Raw genomic sequence first — 16561 nt, 5'->3', positions numbered from 1 at the left:
TGGAAATGTTTTGTATACATGTATTCTAGAGCTCATCCATTCATTCCACAAACGCGGTGAGCACCTACTTGCTTCTAGAATCTTCCTTTCTCTCCCCAAATTGGCAGTCTTTCTAGAAGGTAGCAGAAACTTATATGCCAGCTGTGGTGACACAATGAACACAATGGAAGTTGTGTCTTGGGCTTCATGATTATGATCAGGCACTCATCCGCTCCACATGAAAGAAAGATGGCTTTGGGGGTTTACCCCTTCACTGAGATGTATTTCTCTGCTTAACTGTGTGTGCATGTGTGAAATATAACAGACATAAAGTAAAATTGCGTAAATAAAAAATGTACAGGACGATTAATTTCTAAAGCAAATTCCCAGGTAACCACCACTGAAATCCAGGAATATGGAGTATGGTTTCCCCAGGTGTATCTTCTGCCCCTGCTGAGACAGGTCTCTGTAGCATTCCTGCCATTGTCAACATCTATGCCACAGTCTCCCAGTGCTCTGGGTGTTCAGGCTTTTGCTGAGGAAGGTGGCAGAGTGGCATTAAAGGGGGGCTTCCTGGAATCACTGTGCTTGAATCAAGCTTGAGGCAGGTGAGGTACAAAGGTGCAAAGAATGACTTTGGGGGAGGGCCTTAGGCTGGGGCCAAGTGATGAATTAGAGATTCTTCTTCAGTAGTTCCTGCAGCAGCTGCCTGATGGCTGGGGTCCTGTGTACCTCTAGGGTTCAAGGTCTAAGGCCACTAGTGGGTTCTAATCCAGGAATTAGACAACATTGGAAGAGAGGACACTGGAGACGAAGGGACAGGATAAGAGAGGGTAATTCTAGCCCTGGGACTTGGGGATGTCTCTATGTTGTCCTGGGGATGTACCATCTGGAGATACATCCTTCCTGCTATTGACACTTCCCCTCTTAGAAGAAGGCCACAGCCCTGGAAGTTTGGCTATGGGCCACCTGCTTACTCCTGTGAAGCCCTGTCAAGACCCAGACCTCCTTGCCCACCTGAGACTGGGATGCAGAGGCCTCAGCCACAGTGTCACCCATGCCACCAACTTCCCTCTCTGTCCTGACCCTGGATAGATCTTTATCCATACAAGCAGAGGTATGTATCAATAGTCATCACCTGAGAGCAGAACCCAAGGTCATAACCATTTGTAGCCCGTGGGTGGCACCCAAGTCTAAGACTTGTCTACTTCCCTTATCTCTGGATTGTCAGGAAGCCTATGAGGCAGGACTTACCCTACTTCAATGTCAGAGGAAGGAAACTGCCAAGATGTTCATCAGAAAACAGCTTGCACTGAGGCCTTCTGACTTTGGCCTCTTTTGACCAAGACTCCATAGGTGCGTGGACTGTCTCTCTGAGAGCTTATATCAGTGGGAAATGGAGCTGAGAACTCTAGAGCCTGAAAGAAGGGAGAGGCTCCACATGGGAGGGGAGGACTGAGGTTGCAGACTAGTAGGCACCAAAGATGAACTTCACTTAATCCTTGCAGCCCTCCAAACATACCCTGTTGCCTCCTATGACCCCAGGCATTTGTTGTGCATGTGTGTGGTAGTGTGGAGTGTGTGAGCAGTGCACACAGGTGTGGTTACACATGTATGTGTCATGGAGGTTGTGCATATGAGTGTGAACTCACCCTAGGTTTTTTCCTTTGCCTAGACCCTTTGCAGGGTCACTTCTTGGTCACATTCTTTACCCTCAACATAATCCTGTGGTTAGGGCATGTGTCCATCCATGGCTGGCCGCTCAGAATTCCAAGTTCCCATCATCTTGAACTGTTTGAGCCTCGCTAGCCCTTGCCCTTCTGCACCACCCGATGCCAGGGAATCTGCCAACCTTCTTGTCTAGCACTTTCCCAGCTTACTTTCCTGCCCTTATCCCTGGTCAAACACAAAGCATCTACCCTGTCCCTTCTCAAAGTGTGGCTCAACTAGCCAAGTGACCTAGGAAGCCAGGGGACTGAAAGGGAGGTCTGGGTACAAGCACCAGCTGGGGAAGAAACCCCTTGGGGAGGCAGAATGAATGTGGCATTACACCATAGGCAGAGGGCTCAGGGAGGTCTGTCTGTGACATCCAGGGTCTGGGCTAAGAATGGCAGGGGGTAGGACAGGAGGAAGATCTGTGTTTAGAACCAACAAAAGAATAGTGCTGGGTTGAGAGAGGCTGGTGGAGGAGGGCAAAGAGGGCCTGGGAACAGAGACCAGGGTCAGGAGAACCAGTACCCAAGCAGTCACATAATGGGCAGGGTTGGCCGACCATAGATGCAAGGGATTGCCAAGGGGCTGTCCTGTGGGAGAGGTGCCACCAGTAGTTTGCTGATTGAGGTCTGACATTCTTTCCCACTGGCCAATCCATTTGCCCACATGGGCTCCTCCTAGTACCTCTTGGAAAGCCAACCACTCCATGGCCTGAGACAACAGGACACATCCGGCCCTCCTGGGGTCCTGGCATCACAGAGCAGATATTACCTCCCTTCCTTGTCTCCTCCATCTTTCCTCCCCTTCTCTCTCTTCTCTTCCATTTATCTCCCTCCAAGGGAAAGCACGCACTCCATGCAACATTAAGAAATTTATTTGAGGGAGGAGGAAAGAAGAGGAGGGTATGTGAATGACAAATAGGGATGTAGGTAACACACAGGAGAGAGCTGGAAGCATGGACTAATAGCAGTCACATAGGGACTAAGCAGGCTGAATCATGGCTCCCCAAGAAGTCCATGTCCTGGAAGTTGAGATATGTCTGTGTTATCTGAGTGCATCTGTCTAATCACAAAAGTCCTTATGGAAGACAAGGTGATATGAAGACAGAAGCAAAAGGATATTGAAAGATGCTGTTGGATTTGAAAAGAGCAGGCTCCAGGAGCTAAAGATCACAAAGAATGCACTTGATGCTGGAAAAGGCAGAGAGAGGGATATCTCAAGATACCAATATCTTGGCTGTGGTCCAGCAAAATCTATTTTAGACTTTGAACGCCAGAACTGTGAGAGAACGAATTGGTGTTGTTCTAAGTCACTAAGGCTGTGGTCAGTTATTATAGCAGCCAGAGGAAAATAATATAGGGACAATCAAATAGGCACAAAAGGAGAAAGACATGCAGAGGACAGGCAGGCTGGGAAAGAGGCAGGTATTGATTTAGTGGGCAGTCAGAGCTAAAGCTGGGTAGGAGAAAGGTAACAGGCAAACAAGTAGGAATCTTGGGAAAGGGGGAGACAGAGAAGGGCAGACAGTCTGATGCACAAGAGGAAGAGATCAGGGAGGCTGGCAGGTAGGCAGAGTGAAAGCAGGAAGTGGGCGGAAGACAGCAGACAGGAGAGACCGACAGGAAGACAGGATGGCAGGCAGGATCCTTGTCCCCACAAGTGTTAGAGGAGCTTCCTGAGATGCAGGTGGATCCCATTCTTGGACATCAACACAATTCTTGGAGTGGGAACAGGGACCTTGAGAGGATCTGGTGCCAGCTCAAAGCGGAGCAGGGTCAGGGCCACCGCCACCTTCAGCTCGTTCATGGCAAACTGCTTCCCGATGCAGTTCCTGGGTCAGGGAGGGAAACGGAAATGAGGAGTGGCCTCAAACCCCCTGCTAGGAACAGCACATTCAGGGCCCTCCTGCATGGGCCCAGCCCAGATCCCCTTTCCTCAGGACACAAACACATCTCTACGCCTACGCAGTCTTGCTTGTTTCACACTCTCCCCTTGACTTTGACAAAGCCTACACTCTTCCAGGATTAGCTCCTACTCTACCTCTGGTCTCAGTAGTCCTGAAATCCTGTTACAAGAGGGTCAGCATCTTGAGCCTCGGGGCCAAGTCAAGTGATCACTAAAACAGTGAATTATTAAGTTGTTTGCTCTCTGCACAAGCAATTTCTGGTTTCACAATGTGGAGACCAGGCCAGGGCACCATAGGGGGTGGGCTGGGCCACACTTCAGGCCCTAACCATCTGGGGCACACAGGGATCCAGATCCTCAGAAAGGACGAGACAGGGTTGGGTCAGGAAGTCAGAATGACAACAGGGAAGCTTTCTGCAGGGGCAGAGCCTTGACGCTCTGCCTGTTGCACCAACTTCCTTCCAGGTTGGGTCCAGACTCCTGTCTCCCCCTCAGCCCCTCAGTCAACCAGCTGCTATAGCCTTCCAGTTCTACAGCAGCAATGTCCCTGCCTGCCATCCCTCAACCTCCTCATCCGGACTTTTCTGTCTCCTGCCTCTGTTCCCTCTCCTGAAGCCCCAGCCCAGATCAGAGCCTCCCATGCTCTCCATCACAGGTAGGACATGTCCACATGCCTCAGATGGCATCAAAGTCCTCTCTGGGTTGTTGGCTCACTCACCTGTCACCTGTCCAGCTCCTCCTCCCAGCTCAGCTCCTGCTGAAGAGATCCCAGAGAATGCCCTCCCTCCACCTCTGCCTGCCACATGCTCAAGGCTAAGGGCAATGCCAGCCTGCCCTCACCCCCCACCCCTGCTGGCTGTGCCTCTTCATTCCTGAACACTGAAATCACCATGTATTTTACTCAAAGACACATCACTTTCCAGAACAGGAAAGTGCCAGAAACATGGAGCTTCCTACAGTGGGCTCAATTAGTAAATGAGTGAAGAAAGAAAAGAAAGAAAAGAAAGAAAGAAAGAAAGAAAGAAAGAAAGAAAGAGAGAGAGAGAGAGAGAAAGAAAGAAAGAAAGAAAGAAAGAAAGAAAGAGAAAGAAAGAAAGAAAGAAAGAAAGAAAGAAAGAAAGAAAGAAAGAAAGAAAGAAAGAAAGAAAGAAAGAAAGAAAGATGGAATGAATGATGTCCTTTTGAGTGGAGGCATTTATTTCTTGACTGTGAACTCCTGGAGGCAAGGCCAGTATGCCATCTCATAACAGAGGATAGGCAGTCTTATAATTGAACGATGTTTATTGAACTGAAAAGAAAAAACCCTGAATGGAATAAAATATGAGTAACCATTAGTTCTGAGCTAGGAATTGAGCTGTCTACCCCTCTCCTGTCTCTACTGGCAGCTACATGACTTGCACCAATGTCTAGGAGGAAGGACTCAATCCCAGGGAGAAACAAATCCTGGAGCCAGTATCTGAAGAATAATTTGCTTAAGATGGTGTGTGAAAGTGGATTCCCTCCGTATGTGAAGCATTGGCAGATTTCTGTATTTGGAAAAAACCATTTTTCTAGTAACTACTTACAAAGTTTACTGTAGTTACTATTTATAGGACACTTTCAGCAGCACTAGAGGATTTCACAGAGGCCACTCTGGAGAATAATCATCCCACTGAACAGCCGTTTCAAGTGTGCTTTACGTTTGACACACCAGGTAAGGTTCAAACTCCGTGTGTCATATACATACAACAGAGTAGATTTTCTCTCAAAAGCAATTTAATGTCCTCGTTTTTATATATTTGCCCATTTGGATGATTGGATTCTAAGTGTAACATTAAGGTATGTAGAGCCCAGATCATATGTAATGATTGGACAACTGGGAAAATTGTCAAGTGTACATGACCATTACCGTGGAATCAAAAATTCATCTGGATAGATGAAAATATAGTGGCAACACAGATTAGTCGAGTACTTTATGAAGGCCTTAAGAGACTGCAGGAAACTTTCCTGTGTATGGCTTAAATATTTGAGACATGCGGGCAGCTGAGGATGGAAACACATGCAATGTAGTCAATGGTGCAGTGTGGGGTGGAATGGGGAGCTGAGTGGTAAAGGCTGGTTTGAGGATGTGTGCAAAAGACATCTTTTGATTCCATCCTGACTTTGACATCGACAACACTTGAAAAGAACATGTGAGAAAATCTAATTCTATAAAGTCATACTCATAAAATGCAGAACTCACAAGAATACCCTGAGTTTCTGAACACCCACTGACACTGAATTGTGGCTGGAGACTGGGTAAGAGCAATGGGTCCAAGTGTCCATGGCGTGGAGTAATTACCAACTTTCTTTGTCATAGAGACACACACCTCTTTCCCAGCACGCCAACATGCCAGGGCATATCTGAAGACACCCACACCAATGTAGGAGGTCACAAACATCATGTATGTACCCAGGAAACAGCCCCTCTCCCCCCTCCTGGTACAAGTGCCTCACCTTGCTCCTCCTGAGAAGGGCAGGAAAGCATGGCTGTGTCGAGAGGAATCTGGTGCAAACCGGGAAGGGTCAAACACCTGCAGAAGGAGCAGCAGGGCCAGGACAGGCATAATCAGGCCCCTCCTTCCAATCATCCAAGGGACAGCAGACCCAGAGGTGGGACAGGAGAAGGAGGTTGGTTTGGAGAGGTCATCCCACGCCCTCCTCCCAAGGCCATCATACCTCTGGGTTTGGCCACACTTTGGGGTTGTGGTGAAGGGCATAAAAGGAGAGCAAGACTGAGAATCCTGTGGGGGCAGAACAGAGAAGACTGATCATACATGCCTGTGGGGCCCAGGTGCACCCACACAAGCTTGGCAGCCACAGTGAGAGCCACTTTTCAGCTCTGTGAATGGAATGATAGTGTTGCAGGAGAGGTGGGGCAGACATGGCACAGAATGTGTGCATGTGTGCACAGATTAGTAGATAACCATGACCAGGCTGAGAAGCAGGAAAGAGCTGGAGGCTTGTTTTTTGGAGCAACTCAAGGGACAACTCACATTTATCAGTACCATCCATGAGCCCTTGGGGAATATGCATGAACTCCTCCATCCTCACAACAACCCTCCAATGAAGGCTCACATCTCCATTGGTCCCATGAGGCACCTGAGCACGGAGAGGCTGACCAACTTGCCTATGACCACCCAGCCAAGCCGTGGCAGGGCTGGGATTCGGAGCAGAGGGGAGCTGAAAGGTGGCCTCCAGTCATAGCAGGGATCTCAGATCGGGCCATCAACCTGAGGGTTCCCCGGAGACTGGACCATCTGACATTTCACAGTGAATACTCTAATCTCGCTCGTTAGCCAAGACCCTATAAGGAAAGACCACATCTACCCCTGCCCCATCTGATTATCTCTCAAGCACTCATAACTCAGGACATTAGAATATTAGGGCAACTCACACAGCCCCATTCAGAGGCTGTCATGTATTTATTTCTTGATCTTTGGGCCGATTTAAGCTCGGTGGAAGCACACCATAACCTCATCCAAACAAAGTAATGTTTGATTTTCTTGAGGGGGAAATGAGTCTCAAAGACATGCACAAACTGCCCCAGAACTTGCGGATTTCTGACCTCCCACGCATTCCTGCAGAGTACTTATGGGGTGAGAGTGGTGAGGCTCACACCTTTGGGTAAGGAGCGTCCATCAGGGAAGGTGATGGGCTTGCTGAGCTCTCTGCCGACACCTGGAACTGGCGGATAGAGTCGCAGTGCCTCCTTGATGCACATGGTGGTGTAGGGCATCTGGTCCAGGTGGTCCCTAAAACAAAGCTATCCTGAAGGGCCGGCAAGGCCCTGACAACCAGGGAATTCTCTAGTTGAGGGGGCAGGGCCCTCCCATCTCATGAGTACTCACCAGGTGATGGAGGCGCTGTCCCCCAGGAGGCTCTGGATCTCCTCCCGGCACCTCTGCTGATGCTCGGGGTGTGTGGCCAGAGCATAGAGGATCCAGGAGATGCCGCTGGCTGTGGTGTCATGGCCCTCAAACATGAAGGTGTCCACTTCCGCATGGAGGTCCTTGTCAGACAAGCTGTTCCCGTTCTCCCTCTGGGAGACAGGGAAGGAGGGCAGGGTTTGAGTTTGCCCCCCTCCTCCACACTTGTCTGCAAAGCCTCAGGCCTCCCCTGCCACACTCACTTGGGCAAAGAGGAGGATGTCCAGAAAGTCCAAGTGCCTCTTGCTCCTGACCTTCTCGAGCTCTCCCTCCTCCTGCAGCTGAGCCTTCCTCAGCTTGATCACTTGGTCTGTCCAGAACAGTGTTCCCAGGCAGAGCTGAGAGCTCTGGGTGCCCAGACACAGCCACCCACAGTAGCCCACCTGCCCCCTGTGCCCCAGTCAGCCTGCCAGGTGGATCCGGAGCGTGGGAATGGGTGTGCTTCTCCGGGGGAGAGCTCTAGCGCCAGGCGCTTGCCGGTCCTCACTCCCCTCAACAGCGCAGCCCAAGGAGGCTCTGCTTGAATGCTGCTGGCAGGGGCTCTCCTTCAACCTTCACCCGTGTGGTGACACATGCAGCTTCCTGCATAGCACCTGGCACCCTAACAGCTGCACCAGGGGAGTGCCTGGGGTGGGTGTTTCCCAGGTCCTGGAGGGGCAGCGAGGGGCAGGACTCTGCCTGAGGGGGCAGGGTCAGTCCCTTTGGGATGTGCCTGATGAAGGAGGGGAGGGGCCCAGGGGGCAGAGTCCCAACCTGTGTGTTGATGGGCAAGCTGGCAGGCCCGGTGGTTCCGGCGGCCCTCAGGGGTCAGCCTGTAGATGAAGTCTTTCTGGTAGAAAGCATTCCTTATCCGGGAAAGCACCAGGTTGTTCAGGTCCCGAATGGCCTGAAGGTAGGATTGGAAGTACCTGAAAGGGGAGGATGCAGAAGGGACTGGATGGAGGGAGGCATCTGACCTGGAGTGGAGTGGGCCAGTGGGTGGAGCGTTCCTCAGTCAATGGGACAGGCAACCCTAGGCATTTGTCATGTTGTTCTTACACCCTCGAGACTCTCAGCCCCTTATGAGGGACGTTGGCAGCCAGGCTTCTCCCTGTGGCAGGGATGAAGGCTTGGTGTGGCTGAATTTGACTGTGGCCTGGAGCTCTCTGCAGAATGTAGCTCTTTGGGCTGGTTAACATCCCAGCTGCCCTAACTGCCTCTCAGATAAGTCCACACTAGTTGGTAAGAAATAGAAGCCGGCAGCTAAGGATTTCACTGACCTGTCTGCCTGGTGGTTGTCCTGGTAGCTGAAGGCACACTTCATAATGGTGTCCAACGTCATCGAGGAGATGTGTCCAAAGATCTCCAGAGGTGAGTTCTGGCTGAGGAGCTCCTCCCATTTGTCCTGTGGTAGAGGGACACATTGGTCCTTCTCTACTCCTCCAGAAGGCCCATGCTGACAAGGCTAGACTCTCTCTCTGCCTCTCCTCATATTCTGATGAGATGCCCTCACTTTCTAAAGCCGTTGTGTTGGGGCGCCTGGGTGGCTCAGTTGGTTAAGCGACTGCCTTCAGCTCAGGTCATGATCCTGGAGTCCCGGGATCGAGTCCCGCATCAGGCTCCCTGCTCAGCAGGGAGTCTGCTTCTCCCTCTGACCCTCACCCCTCTCATTCTCTCTCTCTCAAAAGTAAATAAAATTAAAAAAATAAATAAATAAAGCGGTTGTGTTTCATCAATTTAGGACCGTATAGCCAAGTGTCTGTAATATGGTGAGTATTTTCTCAGAATATACTCTGAGGAAGTTGTTACTTAATTAATCATGATCTCTTATAGTCTGACTTAGGAATAAGTTTGGTGATAACCACCTTTTAGCAGACCAGAAAACATTGTTTCTCAGGGGACTAAGGGGGAATCTTTTATGTCTTGGGGTTGATATACACATGAGAAACAGGTGAAGCCCCAATTTAGGGAGCATGAGTCAAGGCAAAGGAAAGGTCAAGGGGCCAGTACTGGGGTTCCTAAGGAGGGGATATCAGGGACCTCAATTCCTCTTATTCAGCAAATATCAGTTGAGCATAGTGAGTGAGAAATAGGGTCATGCTCAGAGGTGATGTTATGGCAGGACCCAGCCCTGGAGGTAGAGACCATTTCCCTCCACGGAGTGGCTAAAATCCACCAGAAGCCTTCAGCCCCAGGCCAGAGTCTACCCGAGTGACATCCTGGGATGTCCACCCTGCCACTGAAGCTGCTACTGCCCAGGCCAGCCAGGGGCAGCTTGTCCTGTTGTCCAGGGGCATTGACTACTCTTCCTGTGCAAGCCAAAGGCATGGAAGTGGGAGGAGAAGGAACCCTTTATTTACCATGACTGTCTCTCCTGTGGGCAATGAGCAAAGAGTGGATGAAAGCAGGTGCCTGGGTGCTTTCTTGTTCCATCCATCCCCAGGGAGCCCTGTCTCATAGTATGTTATAAGTGGGTGATTCCAAGGGCCAAGTCTAATGGATGTCTGAGGGACACAGCTGTCTGAGAGTGGACTTTGTGGACTGTGCTGTGGGTGTGAGTGTGCAGGTGAGGAGGGGTTGAACTTACCAGCATCACTGGGACAGAATCGGCCATGAGTCCCATGTAGGGCTTCAAGATGTCATAGTGGAAGGCTGCAGTCAGCATCCACCTGTGCTGGAACCACGCCTGCCCATTCAACATGAGCAAACCATACCCTGGACCACAAGGGGTGTATGTGTGTGGAAGGAACCCCCCAAGAGTTTTCTGGGGACACCTGGGGAGGAACCCAGGGTGTCGGAAGAAGGTCATCCTGGGCAAGGCAGGAAAGGCCAGTGCATGTCAGGAAGGGGACTTCCTCAAGGGTAGTATACAGGAAGTGATTACGACAGCTTAAGTTTGAGGTCGAAACAGAGGAAGGAATGGTTAATAGGCTGACTTCATGAAAAGTTAGGCTGAGATCATTGGCGAGGACTCAGAAGTGATGGGGGAGAAGCTGACCTGCAAGAGGGCTCCCCTACCATAAGGAAGGTGTGAGGTTTTTATCAGAAGAAGAGAAAGGGGGCTCAATTCAGAGTTGAGTGGAGAGACTGTGGTACCAGTCACCTCTTATTTAATCTGGGCCAGATGGATAGATGTTGGCAAACCTAAGCAGGAGGCGAACTATATTCCTAGTTCAATGTACTTACCTATCCAGGGAGCCATGAATCTGTAGGAACCATCAGACTTTGGGTCTGAAAGTAAGAAGGGCGTTACAGGAAACTGGAGGTGACCCACGAAGACAGGCTGCCCTCAGGAAGTAGCTGTGGTCCAGACCATTGTCCCCATCCCTTCCTGATGATTGTCAGCTGGCAGTTTGTGTCAATCCACCTCCCACTTGCCTTCCAACCCGGACTCTCTTTCTTTCCTGATAGTCACTGTAGGCTCAGGAAGGCAGATTCAAAGTCCCACAGCAGAGCCCCGCTGGACGAGCTAAGTAGTTTAGCAGAAACAAAGTCTCGGTTTTAGTGTCAATGAAAAGACAGAATCTCTGGTGTTTTAGAAATTGTGGTGGCTCAGCTATCTTATTACTCAGCACAGGCAACACTTAGAAGTGCCTAATTGAAGTCCTCTTGTATAAGAAATTGTCTTTCAAAACTGGAATTGTCTCAGTTTGGTTTAGGTAGGAAAGAAGGCAGGCAGGCAGCAAGGAAGGAAGGGAGGAAAGACGAAGGAACAAAGGGGAGAAGAACAGAACAGAAAAGAAAAAAAAAAGCATCCCAACATAGATTCAGTTTAAATAATAATCTGGCCTTCTGCTGGCTTGTGGGCTGGGAGGGTGGTAGGTAGAGCGTCAGGTATTGATGGCTGGGCCTCCAGTGTCTTCTGCAACATCACAGACTCCTGGGCATGTATCCAAGAGGGAGGAGCTACTTCAACAGGTATGCAGGTGTCCTCTCACCAGATCTCCCCATACACCTTGGCTCTGATTGAGACTTTCCTGGCTGTCCAAGGTTCGCTCTAAGGCTAGGTTCTGTCCCATTGTCGAGTGGAATTAGCGGCTTTCACAACCAACAGCCTTACAGAAACTTGTCAGGGATTATTAACTCCATGGTGTACAAAACTACTGGAAGTCATTAGCACATCTGCATAAAAAATTTATGACAAGTATTATCACATGGTAAGCAGTTTTGCCATATAATTTTATTTGGAGCATAAAGTGGATTATATTTCAAAATTTAAATTTGTATATTAATTTTATTTTGTTGACAACAGATTAAGAAGCCATGACAGTAGAGGATAATTAATGTGTGATGGAGGGAAGCCCAAGTTTCTGGGGGAACATTCAGGCACTCCGAATTGGCCATTAGAAGCCCTTCCTCATGCATTTGTTCATTCAACAAATCATCATTTACCAAAATGCTATTGGGTTACTTGGGTCAGTTGACTACAACTCCCCAATTGACTCCGACCATTTGTTGAATCCATAAACCCTTGGGGAGCCCTTCTACATGTGGGCTTTCCCTTTGCACTGGGCAACCCTCACACCCAGGCAGTGCTGGCACCCAGCTAGCATTGGGTGGGTGGTTGCTGCCTTCCCAGGCCAACCCTACCCTCCAATCCCCTCCAGCCCGTTCCTACCTCCAGCTTGTGCCCAAAGAGCCAGTGGGAGGGAGGGGATGGGAACTCCTGGACTGCTTTGAGCAGCCACTGCCTGCGCAGGTAGAGCTGTGCTGCCTTGAGCAGCAGCAGAGCCAGCCCTAGCAGGGAGGCCCCTTGCAGGAGCCCAGAGATACCGCCCAGGGGTCCGGTGATGCTCAGCACAGAGACACTCATGGTGCAGGGGCTGCTGGATCGCTGACTCTGCCTGACTGTCCCTGACTGTGCTGAGCTCCCCTGAGCATCCCAGCCCAGTCAGTCAGGGGAGGATTGCCCTGCCCACCTGGAGGGAGGGTGAAGGGTGAGGGCAGAGCTTAGATTGGACTTCTAGAGTTCATTAACTGTGAGGAGCCACCTTGGGAAACTGTGGGAGGAAAGCTTTCTCAGCAGACAGTGGTAATGGCCGGGCACATTCCCACTTGCTCTGCTCCCTGTTATTCATCAAATATTTCAGGAGCACCTACTCTGTGCCAGGCAGTGTGCTTTGTGCCTGGACAGAGCTGTCAGCAAAACAGACATGAATCCAGACCGCAAAAAATTCAGTCTAGTTTACCAAGTGTTAAGGAGATGTGCTTGGTTTGATTATTATCCCATTTCTGAGAGGGAAACACTTACAGGGAGCTAAAGCGATGTGGCCAGAGGAAAACCACCAATGAGAGTGCCAGCTGGGATTAGAATCGGGGGTCTCCAGACTGCCTCAGCTGCCTCAGCATTGTTCCCCACGCTTGTCCCAGTCCACCATTCAGCGATGTCCTGGGCTGACTGTGCCGGTAGGCAGAGCACTGGGCTCACACTCAGGAGGCCCAGCCCAGGGCTTGCTCATGCCATATGAAGCTGGCCAACCATATTCTCTGCACTTCAGTTTCTCCTTCTGTAAGGTGGGGGGGGGGGGTAATTGTCCCTTTCCCAAGGTCCTCCCAGGAATGCTCATTCAGTCAGTCACTCATGCACTCAGCAAATGTTTCCTGAGCTCACAGTCTAGGAGGTAAAGGCAGAAAAGTAACGCAATCCAGGAAAACATGATAAGGCCTGTACTGAAAGAGTGAATAGTGGGCTGGGCCCACCCAGGAAGGAGACAACTAAAAACAAGAATGGGACCCTGAAGGGTGAATAGAAATTCACCAGGTGAAGAGTGCTAGGGAGAGGGATGGGCACTAAAGACTCACGGAGAACATATGAAAGCACACCTGAGGAGGACAAGTTAGTCTCCCGGCCTCACTTTGTTCCTGATTCTCTTCTCCCAAATCGACTCCAAGCCCATAATTTAGAAAGGAGAACAAGGTGTTTTCATGAGGAGTTCTTTGGAAGGCAGCTTTTCCTCTTGCCCTTGTTCCTCACCATCTACCTGTTACTCCTATGCCCTCCTCCTGTGGCCGACCTTGTGACAGGAGATTCATTACACAACCCATGGGTCCACAGGTCTCACCTTTCCCCCCAAATCCTGGGCTCCTGTCCAAACCCAGGGGTGTGTAACCATGTTACCCATGCCTCTCAACTTTCCTCCAGTTCTATGGTTACTTTCCGCCCCTCACTGGCCCAGGCCCAGGGACTCTGGAGCCTGACTCCTTCCCTCGCTTGGATCAGTACCAGCTTTGCACCTAGCACATAAGGGGCAGTTGTGGAGAGAGTTTGGAATTGGGACAGCCTAGGAATTGCGTTGCAATTCTGGGTGTAACTCCGTGTTTGCTTCCCTGAGTCCTCGGTTTCCTCTATAGAATTGTGTGCATAATGCTTGGAAATAGCTAGCATTTACTGAGTGCTTACTATATTCTAGACACTGAGCAAGGAACTTTATGCTTTTTCCCCACAACAATCCTAAAAAAAAAGATTTTTAAAAAAAATTCTCAAGTCTCAGCATGGGGAGGCTCTTCTCTGGGAGAAGGGAGTGGGTCCAGCCTGCACCAGGTCCTTTAACATTTGGAGGTTTGAATCCCAGCCATGTGCCAGAGATAAAATGGAGAAGTATGGTAGTGAATGTGTTGACGGCCCAGGCACAGAAGGGGTGAGGGCAGGATTCTGATGGAGGCTTGGGACACAGGATGGGAGATTATTCATTTTTCTCTCAGAGCTTCCTGAAAAGGGACAGGTGGGAGATCCCCTTCCACGGACAAGACAGTGGGGTGGCATCAATATCACCCCCACCCCCAGCCCACCAGTGTGGTCAGACTTCAGAGAAAAACACGTGCCTCCCATGGAGATGGGAGCTGCTTACACCAAACCCTGCCACCCTGCACCTGTCTGGGGCATCTTTACCAGGGCAAGTCTGACTGTGAGTAGCACAGTGGGTCTCTCCCTCAGAAGACCAACACAGGCCCATTGCATGTACCAAGGTCACTGACTATAGAGTGCTCCAAAGCATCAGTTCAGTTCTGGTGGAAATAGGACCAGGCTTCCTTTCTTTCCATTGTTTTCATTTTCTCTTTTTGTCTTTTATTTCCCCTTTCAAAACAGACTTACAGTGTTTGTTTGTTTGTTTGTTTGTTTGTTTCATTTTCTCTTTCTCTGGATCAGGGTTTTTTATTCTTTTTCCTTTTCCTTCCTTTTACTTTCAAAACAGGCTTATAGGTTTTTGTTTGTTCATTTTCATTCCTTTTCCTTTCCTCTCTCTCTCTCTCTTTTTTTGTCCTTTCTTTTTTTCCACGCTTACTTTAACAAACAAATCAAAGCACACCTAGTTAAGGTCCAAACACTCCCCCCTGCAAGCAAGGTGCAACTCTGCAGAGGACTGACCTGTGGGAAAGAGCGGCCAAAACGCAGTAGCAGCATGCACACAGCTTACACCAGAAGCACTTCCTGAAGCGCCAGGCCCTGGACAGTGTATGATGCCTCTTAAAATAGCATTACTCTCGGGAACAGGAAACATACAAAATGACAAGGCAGAGGAATTCTCTCCAAAACAAAGGTCAAGAAGAAATCACAGCCAGTGATTTTCTCAAAACAGACATAAGCAATATATCTGAATAAGAATTTGGAACAAGTGTCATAAGAATACTAGCTGGGCTTGAAAGAAGCATAGAAGACAACAGAGGAAGCCTTGTTACAGAGATAGAAGACCTAAAACCTAGTGAGGCTGAAATTAAAACATGCTATAAGTGAGATGCAAAACCCACTGTACGTAATCACAACAAAGATGGAAGGAGCAGACGAATGAATAGGTGAGATAGAAGATAAAATTATGGAAAATAATGAAGCTGGAAAGAAGAGGGAAAGAAAACCATTAGATCTTGAAGGTAGACTTATGGAACTCAGGAAGTCCACAAAGCACAATAATATCCATATCAGAGGAATCCCAGAAGAGAGGAGCAGGAAAAAGGGGCAGAAGGCAAATTTGAACAAATTATACCTGAGAACTTCCCTAATCTGGGGAAAGAAACAGGCTTCCAAGTCCAAGAAGCACAGAGAACTACCTTCAAAATAAAAAAAAAAACAGATCAATACCAAGACATATTAGTGTGAAACTTGAAAATACACGATAGAGAATTTTGAAAGCAGCTAGTGACAAAAGGTACTTAACCTACAAGGTAGACATGTAAGGTTAGCAGCAGACCTGCCCACAAAAATCTGGCGGGCTAGAAGAGAGAGGCATGATATAGTCAATGTGCCAAAGTGGAAAAATATGCAACCAAGAATACTTTATGCATCAAGGCTCTCATTCAGAATAGAAGGAAAGATAAAGAGTTTCCAAGACAAGCAAAAACAAAAGGAGTCATAAACACTAAACCAGCCCTGCAAGACATATGAAGGAGGACCCTTCGAGAGGGAAGGAGACACCAAAAGCAAAACAAACAAACAAAAAAACCACAACAACACCTAGAAGGAATAGAGGCAATCTACAGGAACAGCGACTTTACAGGTAAGTTCAATGGCACTAAGTTCATACTTACCAGTAATCACTCTGAATGTAAATGGACTAAAGCTCCAATCAAAAGACATAGGGTATCAGAATGGATTTTAAAAAAGAAAGACCCATCGATATGCTGCTTACAAGAGACTCATTTTAGACCCAAAGACACCTCCAGATTGAAGGTGAGGGGATGGAGAACCATTTATCATGCTAATGGACATCAAATGAAAGCTGGAGTGGCCATACTTATATCAGACCATCTAGATTTTAAACCAAAGAAGGTTATAAGAGATGAACAAGGGCACTATATCACAATAAACGGGTCTATCCAACAAGAAGTTCTCATGATTATAAATATTTATCCCCCGACTTGGGAGCAGCCAAATATATAGATCAATTAGTAACAAGCTTAAAGAAACTCATTGATAATAATACAATAAGAGTAGGGGACTTTAACACCCTACTCACAGCAATGGACAGATCATCAAAGCAGAAAATCAACAAGGCAACAAGGCTTTGAATGACACACGGGGCCAGATGGACTTAACAGTTATATTC

General features: G+C 48.8%; 1 protein-coding gene across 2 annotated transcripts; it reads right to left on the bottom strand.

The window, feature by feature from the left end:
• Positions 1 to 2554: 2554 nt before the first annotated feature.
• LOC123842184 (cytochrome P450 4A11-like) lies at positions 2555 to 11881 on the bottom strand. 2 transcript variants are annotated; one of them, XM_064589194.1, is made up of 9 exons: positions 10111 to 11881; positions 8804 to 8928; positions 8298 to 8452; positions 7748 to 7854; positions 7467 to 7657; positions 7237 to 7370; positions 6295 to 6359; positions 6073 to 6149; positions 2555 to 3523 (listed from the first exon to the last, which is right to left on the bottom strand). In XM_064589194.1, the coding sequence occupies exons 1-9, from the start codon at positions 10330 to 10332 to the stop codon at positions 3355 to 3357; spliced, it is 1245 nt and encodes a 414-aa protein (XP_064445264.1). In that variant the 5' UTR covers positions 10333 to 11881; the 3' UTR covers positions 2555 to 3354. The 2 variants fall into 2 exon arrangements, with proteins under 2 accessions (XP_064445264.1, XP_064445265.1); XM_064589195.1 differs by having other exon boundaries at positions 10710 to 11875.
• Between the last annotated feature and the right edge of the window lie 4680 nt (positions 11882 to 16561).

The sequence above is a fragment of the Mirounga angustirostris genome, unplaced genomic scaffold, assembly GCF_029215605.1.
Source record: "Mirounga angustirostris isolate CCGP_5_RB_7025 unplaced genomic scaffold, mMirAng1.0.hap1 SCAF_4, whole genome shotgun sequence".
Lineage (NCBI taxonomy): Eukaryota > Metazoa > Chordata > Mammalia > Carnivora > Phocidae > Mirounga > Mirounga angustirostris.
This window is presented reverse-complemented; position numbering and strand designations above follow the sequence as displayed.

Excerpts from the sequence above, each read along its gene's own strand:
- LOC123842184 (XM_064589194.1), bottom strand. The coding sequence starts at position 10,332 with ATGACCTTCTTCCGACACCCTGGGTTCCTCCCCAGGTGTCCCCAGAAA. Across the intron at positions 8,929-10,110 it reads ATTCTGTCCCAGTGATGCTG|GACAAATGGGAGGAGCTCCT; the intron begins GTAAGTTCAACC and ends CCTCTACCACAG. Across the intron at positions 3,524-6,072 it reads CCCTTCTCAGGAGGAGCAAG|GAACTGCATCGGGAAGCAGT; the intron begins GTGAGGCACTTG and ends TCCCTGACCCAG.